This window comes from Physeter macrocephalus, chromosome 2 (assembly GCF_002837175.3).
Source record: "Physeter macrocephalus isolate SW-GA chromosome 2, ASM283717v5, whole genome shotgun sequence".
NCBI lineage: Eukaryota > Metazoa > Chordata > Mammalia > Artiodactyla > Physeteridae > Physeter > Physeter macrocephalus.
Window position 1 is genome coordinate 115,635,282 of NC_041215.1, and position 22,959 is coordinate 115,658,240.

Here is a 22,959-nt window from a genome sequence, read left to right on the forward strand (position 1 = left end):
TTTTTTGGAAGAGTTTGAGAAGGATAGGTGTTAGCTCTTCTCTTAATGTTTGATAGAATTTGCCTGTAAAGCCATCTGGTCCTTGGACTTTGTTTGTTGGAAGATTTTTTTTTTTTCTTTTTTTTTTGCGGTACGCGGGCCTCTCTCACTGTTGTGCCTCTCCCGTTGTGGAGCACAGGCTCCAGACGTGCAGGCTCAGCGGCCATGGCTCATGGACCCAGCCGCTCCACGGCATGTGGGATCCTCCCGGACCGGGGCACGACCCCGCGTACCCTGCATCGGCAGGCGGGCTCTCAATCACTGTGCCACCAGGGAAGCCCTGTTTGAAGATTTTTAATCACAGTTTCAATTTCATTACTTATGGTTGGTCTGTTCATATTTTCTATTTCTTCCTTGTTCAGTCTTGGAAGGTTATACCTTTCTAAGAATTTGTCCATTTCTTCCAGGTTGTCCATTTTATTGGCATAGAGTTGCTTGTAATAGTCTCTTAGAATGCTTTGTATTTCTGTGGTGTCTGTTGTAACTTCTCCTTTTTCATTTCTAACCATTGATTTGAGTCCTCTCCCTCTTTTTCTCAGAGTCTGGCTAATGGTTTATCAATTTTGTTTATCTTCTCAAAGAACCAGCTTTTTGTTTTATTGATTTTTGCTATTGTATTCTTTGTTTCTATTTCATTTATTTCTGCTCTGATCTTTTTTTTTTTTTTGCGGTACGCGGGCCTCTCACTGTTGTGGCCTCTCCCGTTGCGGAGCACAGGCTCCGGACACGCAGGCTCAGATCTTGTTTTCGTTGTAATTTTTCTCTAGGTATTTTTTTATTTCCTCTTTGATTTCTTCAGTGATCTCTTGGTTATTTAGTAACGTATTGTTTAGCCTTCATGTGTTTGTGTTTTTTACATGTTTTTCCCTGTAATTGATTTCTAATCTCAGCGTTGTGGTCAGAAATGATGCTTGATATGATTTTAATTTTATTAAATTTACTGAGGCTTGATTTGTGACCCAAGATGTGATCTATCCTGGAGAATGTTCCGTGTGCACTTGAAAAGAAAGTGTAATCTGCTGTTTTTGGATGGAATGTCCTATAAATATCAATTAAATCTATCTGGTCTATTGTGTCATTTCATGCTTGTGTTTCCTTATTAATTTTCTGTTTGGATGATCTGTCCATTGGTGTAATTGAGGTGTTAAAGTCCCCCATTATTATTGTGTTACTCTCAATTTCCTCTTTTATAGCTGTTAGCTGTTGCCTTATGTATTGAGGTGCTCCTATATTGGGTGCATAAATATTTACAATTGTTATAGCTTCTTCTTGGATTGATCCCGTGATCATTATGTAGTGTCCTTCCTTGTCTCTTGTAATAGTCTTTATTTTTTTCCCTTTCATCACTTTAAATATATCATGCCACTCCCTTCTGGCTTGTAGAGTTTCTGCTGAGAAATCAGCTGTTAACCTTTTGGGAGTTCCCTTGTATGTTATTTGTTGTTTTTCCCTTGTTGCCTTCCATAATTTTTCTTTGTCTTTCATTTTTGTCTATTTTATTACTGTATGTCTCTGTGTTTATCCTTGGGTTTATCCTGCCTGGGATTCTCTCTGCTTCCTGGACTTGGGTGGCTATTTCTTTTCCCATGTTAGGGAAGTTTTCAACTATAATCTCTTCAAATATTTTCTCAGGTCCTTTCTCTCTCTTCTCCTTCTGGGACCCCTATAATGCGAATGTTGTTGCGTTTAATGTTGTCCCAGAGGTCTCTTAGGCTGTCTTCATTTTATTCTTTTTTTAAAATTCTGTTCCCCAGCAGTGAATTCTACCATTCTGTCTTCCAGGTCACTTATCCATTCTTCTGCCTCAATTATTCTGCTATTGATTCCTTCTAGTTTATTTTTCATTTCAGTTATTGTATTGTTTATCTCTGTTTGTTTGTTCTTTAATTCTTCTAGGTATTTGTTCTTTAATTGTTCTAGGTCTTTGTTAAACATGTCTTGCATCTTCTCGATCTTTGCTTCCATTCTTTTTCCGAGGTCCTGGATCATTTTCACTATCATTATTCTGATATCTTTTTCTGGAAGGTTGCCTATCTCCAGTTCATTTAGTTGTTTTTCTGGGGTTTTGTCTTGTTCCTTCATCTGATACATAGCCCTCTGCCTTTTCATGTTGTCTATCTTTCTGTGAATGTGGTTTTCGTTCCACAGGCTGCAGGACTGTAGTTCTTCTTGCTTCTGCTGTCTGCCCTCTGGTAGAGATGGCTATATAATAGGCTTGTGTAAGTTTCCTGATGCGAGGGACTGCTGGTGGGTAGAGCTGGGTGTTGCTCTGGTGGGCAGAGCTCAGTACAACTTTCATCCACTTGTCTGAAGATGGGTGAGGCTGGGTTCCCTCCCTGTTGGTTGTTTGGCCTGAGGCAACCCAACCAGGCTCTTTGGTGGGGTTAATGGCGGACTCTGGGAGGGCTCACGCCAAGGAGTACTTTCCAGAACTTCTGCTGCCAGTGTCCTTGTCCTCACGGTGAGACAGAGCCACACCCCGCCTCTGCAGGAGACCCTCCAACACTAGCAGGTAGGTCTGGTTCAGTCTCCTATGGGGTCACTGCTCCTTCCCCTGGGTCCTGATGTGCACACTACTTTGTGTGTGTCCTCCAAGAGTGGAGTCTCTGTTTCTCCCAGTCCTGTTGAAGTCCTACAATCAAATCCCACTAGCCTTCAAAGTCTGATTCTCTAGGAATTCCTCCTCCCGTTGCCAGACACCCCAGGTTTGGAAGCCTGACGTGGGGCTCAGAACTTTCACTCCAGTGGGTGGACTTCTGTGGTATAAGTGTTCTCCAGTTTGTGAGTCACCCACCCAGCAGTTATGGGATTTGATTTTATTGTGATCACGCTCCTCCTACCATCTTATTATGGCTTCTCCTTTGTCTTTGGATGTGGGGTATCTTTTTTGGTGAGTTCCAGTATCTTCCTGTCGATGATTGTTCAGCAGTTAGTTGTGATTCCGGTGCTCTCGCAAGAGAGAGTGAGCACACATCCTTCTACTCCGCCATCTCGAACCAATCTCCGAGCTGACGTTACTTAACCATTCAAATATTTCCATTTGCTTTATAATGTAGAATGATTAATATTTGAATTAAATAAAAAAATTAGTATAAAGACACAAACACCAGGAAAAACAGTATGTAAGTGTAGATGAGCATTTTAAATGAAAACTATCACAGACAATTGAAAGCAAAAGAATCTACTTTTTATTTTTAGCTCAGTGTGGAAAAAAATAGGCACAGTTGTAAAAAGTCTCATGCAAGATTACTTTCGTAAGAATGTATATTGTTGACATCTACTTTCCTATCGTTCTCTTTAAGTAACAAGTTTCACAAGATTTCTTCAACTGAACACCTGAAATAAGGAAGCTAAATGCAACTGAATGAAATACACATTGTAAAATATTTTGGCAATGTAACAATTATGCTTTCCAGGATCTTCTTTATCATAGAGAGTGTAATTATTTCTTTTTTCTATATTTGTCTATAAATTAATTACTTAAAAAACAAAGATGCTGAAATCTCAGAATTTCTGCAGCTGTTAAAAGTATATACAAGTCAGTTGTTTTTCATACCACAGATATTTACCAACTACCTAAAGTGTGGTATGTATAATCATAATAATAAACATAATATTCATAAACCATTGAACTTAGAGGTATGCCCACCTCTCTCATAGAAAATGTAACAATAATTATTTAACTGATTGACTGATGAATATAAGAAAAGGAGCCACTGAAATTACAAATGTGAAAAAAGTTACAATACAGCAAGGAGATGGTGAAGTAGAAATCTAAGACACAAGACAAACAGATGTATTTGATACTGTTTCATTATTATAAATGTGCAAAACATTTATCATGGGGCATAAAAAGTATAAAGTCAAGGAAGAACTTTCTAGGCTTATAGAATAAATAATAATCCCATCACAGAAATTTTCCTTTTTGATATGATTTCTATTCTCGCTTTAAACTACTCTTCTCATCTGACTTTCCAATGTTATAATAACTCGGGGAAATAAGCAAGGCTTTCAGATATTGTAACAATGCGAGTAAGAAAGACATCTGGATATCAAAGGGGTCCAACTAAATTGAAAGTAGATAATCTCTAATTTATGGAGTATTCACATAGGGTAAAGAATGATATATATACATATATCCATACTACGGTTTCATACTTAGTTTTCAAATAAGAGCCCTAACACTTACTGTCTATGTGTGAACCTTAGGTTAAGTTAAAAAAGGAACTATTTATACCTAACTCATAGGATTTTTGTGAGAAATATAAAAATATGCACGTAGAAAACTTTAAAAGGTACTTGACACAGTAAATGCTTAATAAATGGCAACTTTTCTTCTGCCTGTAGCTTTCATCACCTAACACATTTATATAGTTGACTTATTTATTATGTTTACTGTTGATTGCCTATCTCTCTTCATTAAAATGTTAAGTCACACAGGGCAAGATCTTTTTTCTTCACTGTTGTATCTCAAGTGCTAGAAAAATGTCTGGCACATAGCTAAGAAATATGTGTTGAGTGAATAAATGTGGTTTCATTATTAGAGCTTTTTAAAGCTTCTTCACATGGTACCAAGGATTTTCAACTGAAAGAGGCCATCGCTCATGTGTGTTATGTTTACTATCCAGGAGTGAGTAAAAAGAGCACTCTTGAGCTACATCTAATTTCACAAGAAAAAAATCTAAATGTATATACACTGACAAACATGAAAAATATGCATTAGCTGACTCTATAGAAATTAGAATAGGTCAGTGTTTTTTTCCCTTTCCTTTTTATGGGGATTTTTTTTAGAACAAGTACATTATACCATAAGGCCCTCATCATTCAATTAATCAACAAGTACTTTTTGATTACCTATCATGTGCCGAGCACCATTCAGGGAGCTGGGAATACCTTAATAAATAAGACAGAGGAGACAGACAGTCTCACAAACTTACATTCAACTGGAGAGAGACAGGTAACATATGCATAAACAAACAAAAAAGATAACCATAGATTCTGGTTCAAGCTTTATAAGACTTTAGGATAGAGACAGCAAGATAGAGAGGACCTAGGAGGATGCTTTAGATAGGGTGCTTATGAAAGGGCATTATCTCCAAGGAGATGACATTGAAGCAAATATCTGAAGAATAATGAAGCAACCATGTCAAGAACTGGGGAAAAAGCTGAAGGTAGAGACTTCTAGGATCATTAGTGCAAAATCCAAAGGGTAGGGAAAAACTTAAGGAACCTCACATGGCAAAGAACACAGCATGAGGGGTAGAGTGGTATATGCTCAAACAGAAGAGGTGGGCAGAACTTCCATTGGCCATGATTAACAGTTTAATTTTATTATAAGAACGATGGAAAGCCATTAAAAGATTTTAAGTAGAGGAATAGCATGATTTAAACTGGTTTTAAAAATTATGTTCTGGCTGCTATGTGAAGAGTAGATTGGAAAATAGGAGTGTGGTAGCTGAGAGCATGGGCTTTGGAGTCAGGAAAAGCAGTTTATACCCCAGCTTTTCCTGAATATATTGGAAATTGTATGAAATGTGCGTATGTAGTTATAATGGTAAGATTTTTACTATATCATAGCATAATTTTGAAAAGCACTCTCACATAGATGAGTTATTCTATTCTTAGATTTATTTATTTTATTCTAAATTTTTATATGTCCTCAAGCATTATGGAACATTTTTGTTTATTTTAGCATGATATGTTTCTTTAGTTTCATTATGTCAAACACTTTTGTGTGCTTGTGTGTGTGTGTGTTTAAAATCTAATCCAAATAATACATTGTTGGCAAAATATAAATTTTAAAAATAAGGTAAAAGAATAATAATCTTAATAAGATAAAGCTTGACATAAGGGACCATACACATAATATTCAAAACTATAGATTGTGGGGATTTTAGCATCTCTCTCTCTAATTTTGACTCTACTTATCTGTAAAATAAGGCACTTAAAATAGTGCTTGTCACAAAATAAGAGCCTGTTAAATGTTAGCCATTAACTTTAATTTTTACAATGGACTGACATTTATCATCTGCTAGGAAACACATATAACCACAACTGATCTCCAGTAATCTTAAAAAACTAACTTTCTAATTAATGTAAGAATGTTCAACTGAAAGCATCCACAGATTCTTTCATTCATTCAATTGATACAGTATAAGGGATACAGATGCAAAAGAGAATATAGTAAGATCTTTTCTTTTGAGACACAGAATTTAGGATCTTTCATTTTTATCTATATACTTATTATATTTTTGTACAATTTAGAGAGAAACCATGCTGACTTATGATTTATGATATATTAAATAAAATTTTAATTATATTCTAAGTATATTTTATATGCTTATAATGAATGATACTGGGTTTTGTTTACCTCATTTGTATGGTTTTCTAACATTTGGGAGTTTTCTTACAAGATTGGCAAGACAGTACAGGCTGTGGATGAACAGGTTTCTTTGACTCACATGCACAGATCAAGTCGGAAAAATAAAAGGAGAGGGTGGAGGTTAGCTTCCAAAAAAAAAAAAACCCTCAACAAAACGAAACAGAAAACAATGTGATGTTCATTTTTGGACACTGGGTAAGTAAAGAAGTTGGCATGCTGCCCTCCCGTTTCTGCCACGGAGTTCCAAACATGCCAGGCCTGCAGACTCAGCACTGTGGAAACGAAAATGTGAAACAGCCACAAGCTCAGACTGTCCACAGTAACATCCAAGTAGGATGCAAAACTGTACTACTACTCAACTTGTCTACAGAAAACTGAGAAGAATAAGAAATACGTCCATGGTTCCTGCTTATTTCTTTAGAACTCCTGAGAATAGAAAAAGGTAAGGAGGAAAGGTTCCAGAAGTAAACTAATCTGATTTGGTCTTTGAGCCAACGTGGAGAGCCACATCAGATGAGTACGTGTTAGAGAAGAAAGACTGCTTTTCCATTACTCCTTCTAGAAATAAGTGTCAAAAATGTAAAGAAGCATGACTACCACTATTTGAAAAAGAGATCGTATATGCTATTAAAAACTTAATTTCTTTTACAAGGACCATATAAGGTAGAGTATATAATGATTATTTGTGTTCTACTGGGTAGAAACCACATGGATGGTCACAGCAGCTGGCCTGACTGCAAGTGGTTTTCCCTCCTGGTCAGCTTTCAGTGGGCTGGGCCTTGCGTGTGTGTTGTGTGTGTCTGAGTCAGGAATGAAGACACTAATCCCATGCCCTCTCTTCAGTGTTTATTGCAAAGCATACAGAGAGGCACCACGGGCATAAATGTCAGGACTTGATAGGTGAAATCAGCACAGCACAGTTATGTAAATCACATGTGCAACTGACACTGCTTGTGTAATTATCAATGTAATCCTCCTCTATCAACCACCTCCAGAAGGAAAGGAGGGGTGGAGGGTGGGCAAAGTTCACACGTGGGAGATCACCCAGAGAGTGGGCCAGGTGCCAGGTCTACAATCAGGTGAAAACAGTTCCTTCTCAAGGGAAGTCTGCAGGGCAAATTCTACTACACTAAATGCACCATCACTGCTATGAATGAGCTACACTAGATTCAGTTTCTATAACCAGCATCATTTAATCCAATATGTCTATCATTATACTGGTCTATGGCTTAGTACTGTTTGAATGGATCTCTTTAGCAAATCTGTTAGAAAAGTCATGGTGATATGGTTTTAAAATAATGTCAATATGGAAATAACTGATAATGATAATCTTTTAGCCACATACCCAATTTTCAGACATTTTAAACTCTTATTTCACAAATAATCAGTACTATTAATATCCAAAGGTCTATAACCTGTAGCAAATCCATGTTATAAAAAGATTTCATATGTAATAGAAACTTAAGGTACTTATTTATGTACTTTTTGTTTACCTCAAAAAAATAAAGCAAAGTAATATTGAAGCAAACATTGAAGGATTGGGGGAAAACAGCCTATGAGAAAAACAAAGAGTAGAAGGCAGAAGGAGAGACAAGAGCAGGAAGATAACTTAAATGAAACAAGATGAAAAGGGTGTATTAGAGAAGAAAGTGATTACAAATGCCACATGTACTTTGAAGTACCTTTTAGTTTATGGAATTCCTGAACAGTCAATAATTTAAGGAAATGATGTGACAGTAGTAGTGAGTCCCTTAGTAAGAAATGACAATAAATCTGAGGGCATATCATCCTCATGGCAAAGTAACAGACTGTCCCATATGAGAAGACTTAAAACTAGAGCATTTGACATGAACTTGTTTCTTTAACAGTATGGTTAAAGGTTAGCACTATCTCAAGCCAAGTCAGATGCTACTTTTGAACTTTATTTTCAAGAAATTTGAAGAGGAGGAGAAAACTATCTTTTCTTACCAGCTTCTCTAAGAGCATGTAGTTTATACCTTGAAAATGCCTGTTAGCTGGTTTAATAGTCCACTAAATGTGAATATCCAAATATATTCAAAAGCAGGGTGAGTCATAATATTCTATAGGTATATTCTCATGATAGTTAAAGGAATAACTGAACAAAATATAGAGTTAAAAATAAAAGGCAAACTTTTAAGTGAGTTTGCAGCAGTATACTATTGAACTGATACATTTTAAAAAAAACAGTATTAGGAAAACTAATACAAGTATTCCATATTTCTGAGCTATTTTTATGGATAAAATATAGTACATGGAATTATAGGGTCTTAAAAAAACAAAAAGACAGTCCTTATATAAAAGAACTAAAAATGTACAATGAGGCAGATGTTGTTTTAACAGATGGATATGGTACATCTGGTCCAGTTGCTTTTTATAGGACAAAATAGCTTTAACTTGACAACCAGACATAGAGAAAAAACTTCTTAAGTGAAATCTGTCAAACATTGAATAGATTACAAAATCATGTTGTAAAAATTAACATAACTGAGGTGTTTGGAAATAAACTAGACATTTGCTCAGAATAATGTAGGCTTATTGATCCTTAGAAGACTATGACACTGGAAGGTTCCTCAAATAGATATATTCTAGGGTTATATGCTATAGATATATCACCTAAACTAATTTTACAGTGTTTATTTTTAGGTGATATATCCAAATAATTATATAATAAATACTGATTTAACTGAAAGCTAATAAGGTTTTCCTTTGACTATAACAGGTCTTACTGAAAACACAAAGTAATTCTTATTTTCTTAAAATGAGATGAACAAAAAAAAATCAGAAAAAATTCCTACACTTATCTGCTTATTCAAGGATATTTTATTTATATATCTCTGAACAGTACCTTAACGTTATAATAAGTAATGTAAAAATACAGTAGTGTTAAGGAATACAAGAGACAGTGGATAAGTTTCCTTGGGACATAGGATTTTTCATTTTCAAATGAAAAGATTCCATTTTTAAGCAAAGAATATTTCTTTTGTAAGAATGTAAGTCCAGTACAATTCCATAGCCAAAACTGAATTTTACATATGGCATAAAAACATTTGAGACTGCGCAAGAGGCATTCTTACTTACTTTTTTCTCTTTACAATTTACACAAAGGAATGTATAATGCATATATACTACATAAGTTTCCATACATTAAAAATACATACTCTTCTATTGTGTTTTAAATATTTAATTTGGGCACTGCATTAGAGTATGTGAGAAATATACCTGAAGTGCTAATTAGGAAAAAATATGCAATTCTAGTTCCTCCTAGATTTAAAAAATAACAAGTATGCTAAGTATTGTTTTGATTAATAGGGGTCCAGGGCTGAATTTTAACACTATTTCCCCAGTGTAATGGCTATAATAAAGACAATTAAAAGGAGTAATACCTAACGTATAAAGCACACTAATCAAATTTCTAAGAATGAAAGGACTATAATCACTTGCTAAACTAAAAATCTGACAAAACTAATAAAACATTTTTTATAGCAGGAGCACTGATTCAGCACAAAAAACTGACATAGATACTATGTTATGTTATAAATTTACATAAAGGAAATTAGATGATTTGTGTGGTAAATCTCAGATTAATGGATAGAGTTTAAAATATAAAGCAGTATCTTTTATTTTCCTACAACCTTATATATTAATATAAGGTTGGGATATGTTTACAAAGTGTAGTTTACTTTCTCAATGGGCTAAAAATTTAATTTGACTGTGGTCTCCAGCTGATATATTGTTGATGATACAATTCTTTATTTTTCTCTCCTTTCCTTCTCATCATTTAAATTTCACATGTAAAAGGATCTGGGTTTTTTTTTTCCTTCCTCAGTCATTCTTTTTTTTGGAGTGTTCCAAAGAGGCAAAAGTAGAAAGAGGGTTGCAATTGCTAGATATCTTAAATTTAGCCAACATACTGCAATAAAATAAAGCAATTCTAATGAAATATCCAGGATCAATATCAGCAGAATAACTCTAACCCATAATATACGAAAATAGTTAAAAAAAAAAATTAAACACTGATGTCTGCTGTACAAACAAAACTTAGATTGTATTATTTCACTTTTTTTTTCCTGAATGGACAATATTTCAGAAATAGGATATAGCACTGCCATAACAAAAGTAAGAAAAGTTCTGATTTCTCCTGTTATTATCTTAAGAAGTTGGGAATAAAATCTAGGAGTTGTTGACAGGAATTATCTGCTATTGAAAAAAGATGATCATATTAATCTATTTCCAGAAATAATATTATACTGTTTAAAATTATTGTTAGAAAACAAACTTTTCCATAGCAAATACTGGTAAACACTACCAAAATATTTTTGCTCTTTAAGGAGCCCTGATTTATTAATTATTTATAAAATTGGGCATCCTTTCAAAATTAAAAAAATGTTATTAATGACTGTAATCAAAATTTAAAACATGCAATCAAATGTGTGACTGCATCTTCCATTCCAGTGTGAAAAATATCATTCAAGTACTAACTGGCAAAGGTGGGGGAGGGAAAAGTCAACATTGTTTCACACTTCTGCTGGCATTCAGCAACACAGAGAGAGCTTTTTCAAAAACATTCTTTAAAAGGGAATGCATTTTAAATGAACAAACTACATCTGGAACTAGAAGTGCAAAATCAGAAACTGTCTATATCAAGGTTCTGAGATTTACGTTAGCAGATGGTAGCAGAGAAGTGATGTTGGTGCCGTGAAGGTCATCTGAAAATCTTAAGACCTATTCCATTTTATGCAAATCTGTTTTGAAAGTTAAAACAAACAATAGAAAACTAAAAACAAAACTGGGGAGTGGGGACTACCCTTTTATTCTTTAAGGTTTGATCTTAGTACTGATGGGCAGCAAAATCCCAGGAGAAAAGATAACAGATTGTCATTAGCATGATATAATATGAGCAGCATAAGATTAAAAGATTAAATTAAGTGATATGACAAAGTCACACAGCTAATTTGCAATGAGCTCATTCGAAAACCCAGATGTCTTGACCTCTTGACTTCCAGACAGTACTCTTTTTTGCTTTATCATTTTGAGTTAAAAGAGTTCAGCAAGACAGAGGATGCAATAAACATATGGGGCTGTATCATTTATTCCATAGCACGTAGTACAGATTTTGGAGTTTGACTGTCTTGGTTTGAATTCAGGCTCTGCCCGTGTGACCTCTCTGTGCCTCAATCTCCTCACCTGTAAACTAGGAATAATATTCGCGAGGAGCTTTCTGTCTCCATTCCCTTTGAAAAGCATACAGAAATTCTGGTGCTCCCAGGCCCTTTTTTGGTATGCCGACATAAACACTTCTAGCAGTTGAACTGGATACTCACGTTCAGTCAGTTATGATTCTAGCCAAACCTATTTATGCCAGCTGTACCTGTTATCATAATTAAGTAAATTATTCAAATATACATACTCCAATAAAATAAGTACAGAAAGAAAGTTCTTCCTATAAAAACTAATTTTACCACGCTGGAAAAATTCAATAAAGGTGAGTTGAAAAAAACTGCTAATGAATTGGAGGTAGGCAAAGGTAATCTTAAAAATTAGTGAGAAAAATCTTTAAAAAATTTAATATAAGTCTGATTGCTTCACAAGGTCTTTAAGTTCTTAAAGAAACTGAAAATGGAATTAGAGATGATGTGATATGAGTGTGGTTTAGGCCAGAAAAATTACTTGGAATTCCATAACTAAATTCCTCACTGAAAGGAAAGGGCCTGGCCTTATATATATATATATATTTTTTTTTTTAAATTAAATACATATTTTATATTGGGTTGGCCAATAACATCTTACGGAAAAACCCGAACAAACTTTTTGGCCAATCCAATGTTTATATTTTTAAATGTTAAGGAACTTTCTTATGAAAAGAATTTCCCATATTGCTAGACGTACTGTTTTTAATTGATAAACTACCTGGTTTTGCTCATGTCAGGTAAAAGAGTGTTAATTAAACGAATAATCCATAGGAAGTGCTTAGCACAGTGCCTCATGCCTATGGAGAGTTCAAGAAATGCCAGACATTACCTGTCAATAACCTATTGGGGCTATGCAACCAAAATCAATACACTACCTGGTGTCCTCTAGAGTACGCAAGAGAGTTCCAAATAGAAACTTTCACCTTATATGGGATATTACAAGGGAGGGAAGGAAGAAAGAAAGAAAGGAAGGAAGAAAGAAAGAAGGAAAGAAAGTGTGAGCTAGCATTTATTGAATGTATACTGTATTCCAGATATTTTTCTTAAACTGATATAAAATCTCACAGAAATACGTAAGTGCACATCAATAGTGGGCTCATTGTTACCAACCTACTACATGGAAAATTTTCAAATCTAAAACACAGGAAGCAAAGATGCAGTATTAATACTGTAGAACACAATAGCTAACTAAATAGAATAAAACAATGAGCACTCATTACCCAAAGTAGGGGTTGGGATGGAAGAGAAGGAAGCAAGATACTTCGTATTAATAATAATATTTATAAAAAACAGAAATTAGAATTAAAAATCGTTACATTACACTTAATACCCTATACTAATAAGCTTAAGCATTAGTTCTTAAATTTAATCAATCTGTGGCATATTTTCTTTCACCTCTATAGCCATTTTCACTCTGCTCTGCTCTACTCCTGCAGAAAGCTAATTTCTATTGGCTTCATCAATAGGCTCCTTTTTCCTCTGGCTTCTGGTTATGCTCATTTAATGTTAAGGCATCAGCAAGACAGGAGGGGTGGAAAGAGTGAGGCCAAGGTGTTTACTCCTCAGTCACAGGTTAGCAGGGGTACATTCCTCTACTGAAGGTCAGTTTCAAGACTGTCTCCTACATCTCCTAATTCCAGTGACCTCTTCAGACATGGGATTGCAACCATCCCTTGTTGGTTTTCTTTATGCCTACCCCTTCTCCTGTAAATATTAGTGCTTTCATGAATGTCTCCACATTTTCCCCATTTGAGTGTCTCACTGCTTTCCTATCAGGGCTCTGACTGATAGTTATTGGTAGCAGGAGTGGCCCAAGGCCTCAGACAAAATGGCATTCTGGCATTGAGTTTCTCATGTTTGAAGAGAATAGCATGGCCTCCTTATCAGGAAGTTAGTGAAATTCTGGTAATTCTAGGCATGTGCTAGCAACATGTTTATTCAGATTGTCACTGATGATAGTATAAAGTGCAGATGTAAGGCAAAGCTTTAGAAGTTGTGATCTTTACTTGCTGAAGGAACAATGGTGGTGTCTAATGTGAAGACTGTAGTGTTACATGGCTACTGCTGATGGCCTGAAGGATTATACAAAGGAAAAAGGACAAATTGAAGGTCCTGAATGCTCAAGTCAGAACAGCGGTGAAATACCAAAGTTCTCTGTTAGCTTTAAGAGAGTCCTTATTTACTTAAGGCTCAGGGAAAATAAGGCTAAAGACCAACTCCAGAATCTTATATGAAGGGTTATGAAATTGCCATATTAAATAAAATGGGCAAAGCCAATACCGTTTGGTCTTGGTAACAGGGTAATGATGGGGAAAGAGTGAAACAAGGGTTGTTACGATCTAATCAAATACTGAGGTTCAGAATGTTGAACCCCTAAACCCTCCCGAACCACCCTTGCCAGAAGACACATTTGTCTTCACTCCCCACCATTCCACTTAAGGAAAGCAACAGTCCCGTAAATCAGCCTTTCCATATAGTAAGAGGACTTCCAACTGCTTCAGCTGAGGCGGTAACTCAATCAGAGAATGGCGATTCTTTTCAGGACTCATTTCTATTACCACTCATGGCCCTCCAGGCTCATACCAAGTTAGATATTAATATAGCCAAAATCGAGGGATATTTAGGAGGTGACAGCCTGTACACTGAAAGAACTGCAAAACTTTACCAATTTGTATCAGTAAGGAGTCCAGATAGCATGTAAGGAAATGGATTGATTCTAAGGGTTTCATACCAAGAAGATGAACTAAAATGCTAGATCAGGCCAAATTTATCAATATAGGCGCATTCATCTGGAATTTGGGATTTAATATATTGCCTTGAGCAGGAGGGAGTGACTGGTTTATTGAATCCTTGATTCAATGATGGCTTACACAGTGAAAAGTTGAAAGGTCAGAATTTTTTTGGCACACCAAAGTAGAAGTCCAAAAGCTCAAGTAAGAATATTGGAAAGGATCTATTATGAATGACCCTGTTCAGTCCTCCCCTAACCATACCCCTGGAAGGGCCTCACCAAAGAATTACATTGGTGAGGAAAGAACCAGTGTGCTTGAAAAGCTTCCTGGTACCTGTCTTCTCTAGGCTGTAGAGAACAATGATAGATGTTACAAACAGATCTGGGGTCCCTAATTTGAATGTATCCAATGTGATCTTCTGAGATGGCAGAGGCTTTGTGGTAGAAATTAATTTCAGGAAGTGCAGTTATCTTAACAAGCCACAGGGATGGGATAACAATGTGTTTTGTGCCACAGGGTTCTATGGAAATGGCTAATGGATTACAGATCCTCCAAGAATGAAAAAGATGGTTAGACTGCCAAGCTGCTAACTGTCTTACATGGACAGAAAAAGTCTAGGTCTTATGGGCAAAAACCCAACTTTAGTCGCCGTAGTGGGATTCATGATCTCTTATCCACTGCCCAGACCTAAGTCTATTCACATATCCAGAGTCACATCATTTTAGGTGGAGACAGAGTCCCTTTCAGAAGGGCCCTGAAACCTGACCACTGCTGTATGCTATGAATTTTCCTCTAAGCCATTCCAGAATCACCTGTGGCCATTTATGAGGGTGACTGTGAATTGGGAGAAGGAAAATACCAAATCCTTCTGCAGGTTATTAGACAATTGTATTAGATTAGCTCTGAACTGACATTAATCCCTGGAACCCAAAATACCACTGTGGCCCACCAGTCAAACTGGGAGCTTATGGAGGTCAAGATATATATGGAGACTTCATGCAAGTCCATCTTATAGTATCATAGGAATAAATGCATTTAGTAATGGGAAGAACCCTTACACTGGTTCCCTGACCCATGGCAGGAGGTCTATTATAAAAAGCCAAGAACAGTGCTGTCCAATGAAAATATGAATCATATATATAATTTAAAATTTTCTAATAGCCACACTTTAAACAGGTGGAATTAATTTTCATAATATATTTAATAAATATAATTTCAACATGTGGCATTAACCATATGAAGGTACTTAACAGCCACATGTGACTAGTGGCTACCATATTGGAGATTGCAGCCCTAGAACCATCATTTCTCCCAAGATAATAAACTAAAACTGAAGGATGCTAGGGTGGTCACTCCTACTACATACCCGTTTAAGCTGTTTGTTAGGCTAATGCAAGACCTAGATGGTTCTATGGATGAATGACAGTTTAATCACATCATAATGCCAACTACAGAAGCAGTTCTAGTAGTAGTATCTCTGCTGGAGCATATTAACATAGTACCTGATACCATGTATGGAGCTACTGACTTAATTTCTTTTAAAAGTAATTCCTTATCAACAAAGATAATCAGAGGCAGTTTATCTTCACAATGCAGGGTCAACATACTTTCACTATCTTACCTTAAGGCTAGGTCAACTCTTCTCTCTTTGTCATAATATAGTCCAAAGAAATCTTGTTCATCTTGACATCTCACATAACATCAAGCTGGAACATTACATTCATAGTATTATACTAATTGGATTTGGTGATGGGTCAGGAAGTAGTAAACACTTAAGATGCCTCAGTAAGACATATATTAGGGCATAGGAGATAATCTCTATGAAAAGTTTAGAGACTTGCAGCATTGGTGAAATTTTAGGGGCCTAGCGATGTAGGCATGTTGAAATAGAGCCTCTATAGTAAATGATAAGTTGCTGCACCTTGTACCTTTCATTATGAAGAAGGAGGCAGAAAATGTGGTGTCCTCTTTGAATTTTAGAAGCAAGATATACCACGTCTGGGTATTCTGCTCTGATGCATGTACTAGATAATCAATAAGGCTGCCAACACTGAGAGGGGACTGGGGCAAGAAGTGAATCTGCAGTGTACCTCTGCTGTAATGAAAGCTGCTATTTAGACCTTTGGTTCTAAGATCCAGAAATGTAATGATTTTTGGAAATATCTGTGGTAAGCAAAGATGGTGTATGACATCTGCCACTGAAGCATCAGAATGCAGATCCCTAATGGAGTAAAGATATGTGATCTTCTCAGTAATGATTTGCCATTTGAAAAGCAGCTCTTAATTTGTTATTGGACTCTTGTTAAGACTGAGTATTAGGTCATGGGACTCCAAAAGACTATGTGGCCCAAACTAGACAAAATGAACTATGTGTTAATCCGATTCAACATATCATAAAATAAGACGTGCACAAGAGCATTTCATTGTTAAATGAAACTTGGATCACACAGGTTTGGGAAGCCCAAGTATACATCATGAGCAAGTAGCTCACGTGTCTCTGATACCTGCTACTACTGCTTCACAGTCTCTCACAATGTGGCCTCATGGGGTGTTCTCAATGACCAATTAACGTAGGATAAAACCACATGAACCCAGCTTGTAAATGGATTGTATGGTATTTAGTATTAGCTGTAACTACTGTGTTATAGGCCCAATGAAGGGGGCTGCCCCTGAAATATAGTAGTGAAAGATAACCCCCTAGCAGAATTTCGGATTGTACAGTTTGCATGGAAGAAGAGATAGCTGAGGTAAAGATACATGACATGGCCATATGGTCAAGGACTTGGAAAAACAAGACTGGAAGATTGGAGATTGAAGCTTTGGGAGAGTTATGCAGATGTGCCTCTCAGAATTGGTACAAAGTGTGACAACATGGTTACTATGTGAATTCCCTCTAGAGGGCTTCCATTGTGGAGAACGCTCTTAGTAATCTGGACAAGATTATGTGATGGGTGACCCAAGCCAATAACACAATCTATTTTATACATGACCGTCAGATTCTTCATCTAGCTACCCTGGTGCTTGCTCAAGTGGCCCATGTACCAAGTGACAATGGGAACAAGGGTGGAAACTATGTATGGCTTCAACAACATAGATTTCCACCTCTCTATGGCTGATTTAACTACCACAACTGCTGAGTTCACCACTTTCCAATGCTGAGACACTGATACAGCACTATTCTCCAAGATGATCAACCAGTCAATTAATGGCTGGCAGGTTACAATGAACTTCTTTCAACCTGAAGGAGGGAGAAATTTATTCTCATAGGAATTGATAGATATTCGGGATATAGATTTACCTCCCCTTTCTTCAATACTTTTGTATGTGCCTCTATGCCTGGATTGAACAGAATGCCTTAACAATTATCATAGTATTCCTTAAAATATTGACTTTAACCAGGAAATTCTTTTCACGGCAAAGGAAATACAGAAATGGGCTCAAACCTATAGATTTCGCTGGCCATACCTCATGCCACATCATCCAGAATCATTAGGCTAAATAGAGTGGTGAAGTGGCCTACCAGTGGAGTGGTTCATGTATAGTTGCTAGCTGGGAGAAGTTTGGGTGTGTTCTATAGGATATGGTAAATGCCTAAAGTCATCTATCTCCTCCATGACTAGAATGCATAAGTTTGAGAACAAAGAGGTTAAGGTAGTAGTGGCCACAACACAAATACCTCAAATAACTCATTTAAGGGATTTTCACTTCCTGTGCTGAAATCTTGGGATTGGTGGTTTTGGAGATCTCAGTGCCCAAAGGAAGAATGTTTCCACCAGGGATCAGAGTGTTGTTACCATTGTATTGGAAGCTGAGACTACTCCCTGGCTATTTGGGGCATTTTAAGCTGCTGAATTAACAGGAAGAGAAGTGGGCTATTGGCTGGTAATTTTTCCAGATTACCAAAATGATCTGGGGTTGTTGCTATATGATATCGGCAAGGCCAACAATGTTTGAAACTCAGGAGATTTACTGGGGCATCTCTAACAAAAACTTCTCCAATAATGCTGGTTATTGAAAAACTACAGTAATCCAAGGAAGAAAGGGCCACCAAATACTCAAACTTGTAGGAATTCAGGATCACCCATAAAGAACCCTGTCCAGACCAGGGGCTAAAAAGAGGGTGAAAGTAAGGGGAAGATGAAATTGGCAGTGGAAGAAGAAAGCCATAATGATCACCTTGAGCTTTCTGACCAATTAGAGAAGCATGGACTTTGGAAGCTGTTTTATGTTCTATCTATTGTGAAAAGCATTGGTGATGGTTAGTGTTGGAAGTAGGTCTGAACTGACTTCACCCCTTGATGATGCAGTAAGTGGATGATACCCCTCTCCCCCTCTCATCCCTCCATTAAACTCCCCTTATTAGCCAATTTGAGCATATCTGTTTATATATCTGCAAAAGTCATGACTTAGTATACCAAAATGCAAAATCAGCATAATAGCAGTTAAAAGGGACCATGTCTTTTTTTTGAACCTCAAAGTAGAAATGTATTTATTTACAAAATTTACAGTCTCATAGAAACAGCTTTGCTTTATGCACATAAACTTTATAATTATATAGAACCATGTAAATCATAGGGTCTGGCCTTGCAAAGCCAGTGGAAGGGGCTTACTTTGGGTGACATCTTTCCCTCCCCTCATTCCACTAGCCACCAACCAGGAGCCCCTATATGCGCCATGCCTAATCTGCATAACGAAACCAATTGTAGCTGTCCAGCTTAGTCTAACGCAAAAACCAAGGAGTCTTGACTTCTTAGACACTACCCACAGGGATAAATCTCTTGAAAGAACAAAAAGGAAATCAAGGAAACAAATTGAGATGACTGTCAAATGCCTTCCAGAGGTGTCAACAGGCAGTGAACCTTCTAAGAGCAATCTAGCAATCACCAGGTAAAGTTACATGTATACACTAAACCATGATAGTAAAAACAACACAGTTTTGTAAATTTTGTGACCAGTGGAAATAGATGTTTAAAGTTATATTTCTGCCTCAACTTCATCCTCATGAAAAGCTATGTTTTATATAATCCTTGGTCAACTGAATAATACTTTAATAAGCCAGAGTGCATGGCTACCTAAAGGAAATAACTGTCAGGTCTTAAAAATATCTTCCAATAAAGAATACTTTTTATAATAAAACAATACCACTTTAAGATATAATTTTCACAGCATAATTTCTAAATAAAATATAATGTGTGATAGCTGGAAATGAGTGAACTGTTTTAAGTCAGGGATGAATATAAAATATATACTTAAAACAGTTTAACATTCGCTTTAATTTCATTTTTCTGTAACAGCCCCAAATTTAAGAGTTAATGTCTAGAATAGTTTTACATTATTTCACATTCACATTAAAAAACTGTGTAAAGCCTTAAGGATTAACAGGAAAAATGTAAAGAAAGATAGTATGAGCATCACCTCACAACCCACAGCACTCTCTAATATAATTTGTCAATGTAGAATGAAGATATCAATTCCATCATATCTTCATATTAAAATTAAATTTTAATATGTCATTATGAACAGAAGGAGCATATAAAACTGGCTTGAGAGTATTCTATATTAATTTCCACCTTTAACTTCTTAGTTATGGCAATTCATGCTAAAGCCAAATGAAATTCATTCAGTATCTAATCATTCTTTTGCTTGTATGCACTATATTCTGGCATTTAAAATAAAATCAAACTTATTCTAGATTTTTAAATGATGATTTATGAAGCAGAGAAAAGTTTCAGAGAGCATCCAATGACTATAGTTTGAGAGTTAAAGAAACAAGGAGGGTTAAAATTAAACATAAAACACTCTCACAGCCAATTTTCTAATAAGCATAATATTTTCAAGTTTAAAAATAGTGATATTTGACTTCCCACTGAGGTCCCAGCCCAGGTACCATATCAGTCAAAATAATATCACAGCTTTCCTCTCCTCTATGGTAACAACAGCACATAACGATGATCTTTTACTAGATTTTCCATTATTCTGGATTAACCATAATTACTGCATTAATAATTGTAAAATTTAAAAATCATAGAAAATTTATATAACAGCTGTTTCCTTCAATGGCTTGAAACTCTTCAATTGACAGTACTCCTTTCTGCCAAGTCTGTAAGTCTAAAAAAGAAGGGCCATATGCATCCTGCAAGATTTGTCAGTTATTCAGTGTACACAAATAAAAATACTGTCTAGCTCATTCCCAGCTATGCACCAAAGTTAGAAGTTACTTTGTATTATGCTATAGCAGTCTCCTGAGTTCTCATATTTTACTTCCTACTCAAAGAGTTGGTGGCACTTACCAGAGTGGGTCCTGAGGTGTCCTGTGAGGGCGTCCCTCCTTCTACAGGCATAGCTACAGAAAGGACATTTGAACGGCTTCTCTCCAGAGTGTAATTTTATGTGTCTCAAAAGGTTGCCCTTCTGAGTAAAAGAAGCTCCACACTGGTTACAATGGAAGGGACGTTCACCTGCAGAAGGGGAAAGAGGTGGGGACGATCAAGTAGGTTATGTGCAAGTGACTAATTTGCTGTACAATGTTAACTACAGCCAGTTCTCTGTGCTGAGAATGTCCATCTCCCTCCTAAGTCTTCCTAACTTTTATCTTCCTAGAATTTGCTTTGCTAATACCAAAGTCCCAAACTTTAGGTCAAGTGCCGTTTCCACTCTTCATGTAAATTTTACAGGATTCCTGTCATTGACTGCAAAGAGTAACAATCATAGCATTGACCACTGGTTGAACAACTAGGTGCCATCACTTGACTGACTTTATTGGTTGCTTTACATACAATATTTCAAACCTCACGATGGCATTACTAATTTGGTATTAATAATTTCAATTTACAAATGAAGGAATGGAAGTTCAAGTATCAAAGTTTCTGATTATAGTCACAGCTAATAGGTACTTGAGCTGATCATGACTCTTGGTCAATTTGACTACAAAATCTTGCTCTCTTTTTTTTTTTTTTTTTTTTTTTTTTTGTGGTATGCGGGCCTCCCTCTGTTGCGGCCTCTCCCGTTGCGGAGCACAGGCTCCGGACGCACAGGCTCAGCGGCCATGGCCCACGGGCCCAGCCGCTCCGCAGCATGTGGGATCCTCCCAGACCGGGGAGCGAACCCGGTTCCCCTGCATCGGCAGGCGGACGCGCAACCACTGCGCCACCAGGGAAGCCCTTGCTCTCTTTATTGTACCATGTTATCTCTTTAAAAAAAAATCACAGAAACTTTGAGCTGAAAGGGACCTTTAGTCTAACTCTCTAATTTAGCTGATAATTTTGTTATCAGGGAGCCAAAGAGGTTCAATGAATGAACTAGGTTGCAAAGCTCATTACCACAAAATCTCAAAATATAGCCCAGGTCTCTGGATTCTCCTAGTCACTAACAATAAATCCTGTGGCAAAATTTCCTGATATAATCAGAGAAAATCAAAAGAAAATTATTCATCCAGACATTTCCTGTACATATATTCTCTGTTTCTTGTGAAAATCATTTGATAGGAACCTTTTCTCCTACTACTCATATTGCCCTAAAATTGTTTAAGCCAGAATTATCTGCTGTCTGTTGCCATCAACTGGCTGTTGACAATGTCACTGAAGGTAAAAACATAGTTTGATGAGGGAGTAAAATTGGCAACTAGGATCATACTGATAACATCATTAAACCACGATGAAATACTCCCTTTAAACATGTCTATCTCTAAAGATAGACATAAAATATAAATATATAAATAATACAAATATATTAAAACATTAGGATAAAAATTAAATTAAACAATTCCCTTTTGGTTGAACTGGACCATTTCTGTAATTGAGGTTAGATAATGACTGTAATTTTAATAGTTTTCAAAAAATTTTACACTGAATTGTCATGTTTCGTATCTTTAACTGAAACATTCATAATAATAGTGAATAATGAAACCACACTATATTTGGGGGCCTTTAAAATAATGGAAACTCAATGATTCTTTTTATTAAAGAAAGCTAGGAGGCATAAATAAGATAAATTTTGGTCACCTTCTGGCAGCTACCACTGCACACTCTATCATATAGATTATAAAGCCCAAGGAAATTGAAAAACTGACAGATCAGGTGTATCTTGAATTCTGTAGTTCTCATTTTGGAACTTAATGAGATATATACCGAAAAAGAGTAATCTGTGTGTGTGTAGCAAGGGTTAAGGTTTTTTTCTTAAGAAATTTGGAGAGGAAACTTATGACCTAAGTTTACAAAAAGTCCTATATTGATGGTTGAAAAAGAATTATTCATAATGTTAAAGTTACCTTAAATTTTATCTAATTTAACTTGGTTGATTCATTTGGTAAAACTGACAAATCAACACTAAATACAGCTTAAAAAAGAGGCACAACCTAAAACCTCTCATATGATATCTTATAAAATAATCAAAGTTTAAAAATAAACCTAATTTTGGTAAATCTTTTTTAAAAATCTTACACACACAGACACACACACATATACAACTTAATTCTTTTACTTGTTTCAATGGAACAGCAGTCTAAAACTTTCTAAAATCAGAATTTTCTTCTCCCCACCTGTGTCATGAAATTAGTAATAAAAAGGCAGGAGGATTTTATTAATGAAATTTTCTTACT

The 22,959-nt window shown here is 36.1% G+C and overlaps 1 protein-coding gene across 3 annotated transcripts in view; it reads right to left on the reverse strand.

Moving 5' to 3' along the window:
• Positions 1-22,959, reverse strand: part of IKZF2 (IKAROS family zinc finger 2) — a 185,930-nt gene that overhangs the window by 50,448 nt on the left and 112,523 nt on the right. For all 3 annotated transcript variants that reach the window (XM_055089891.1, XM_055089890.1, XM_028481591.2), the window contains exon 6: positions 20,654-20,821. In XM_055089891.1, the coding sequence (XP_054945866.1) occupies positions 20,654-20,821 (168 nt within the window). The remainder of the gene's footprint in view (positions 1-20,653; positions 20,822-22,959) is intronic.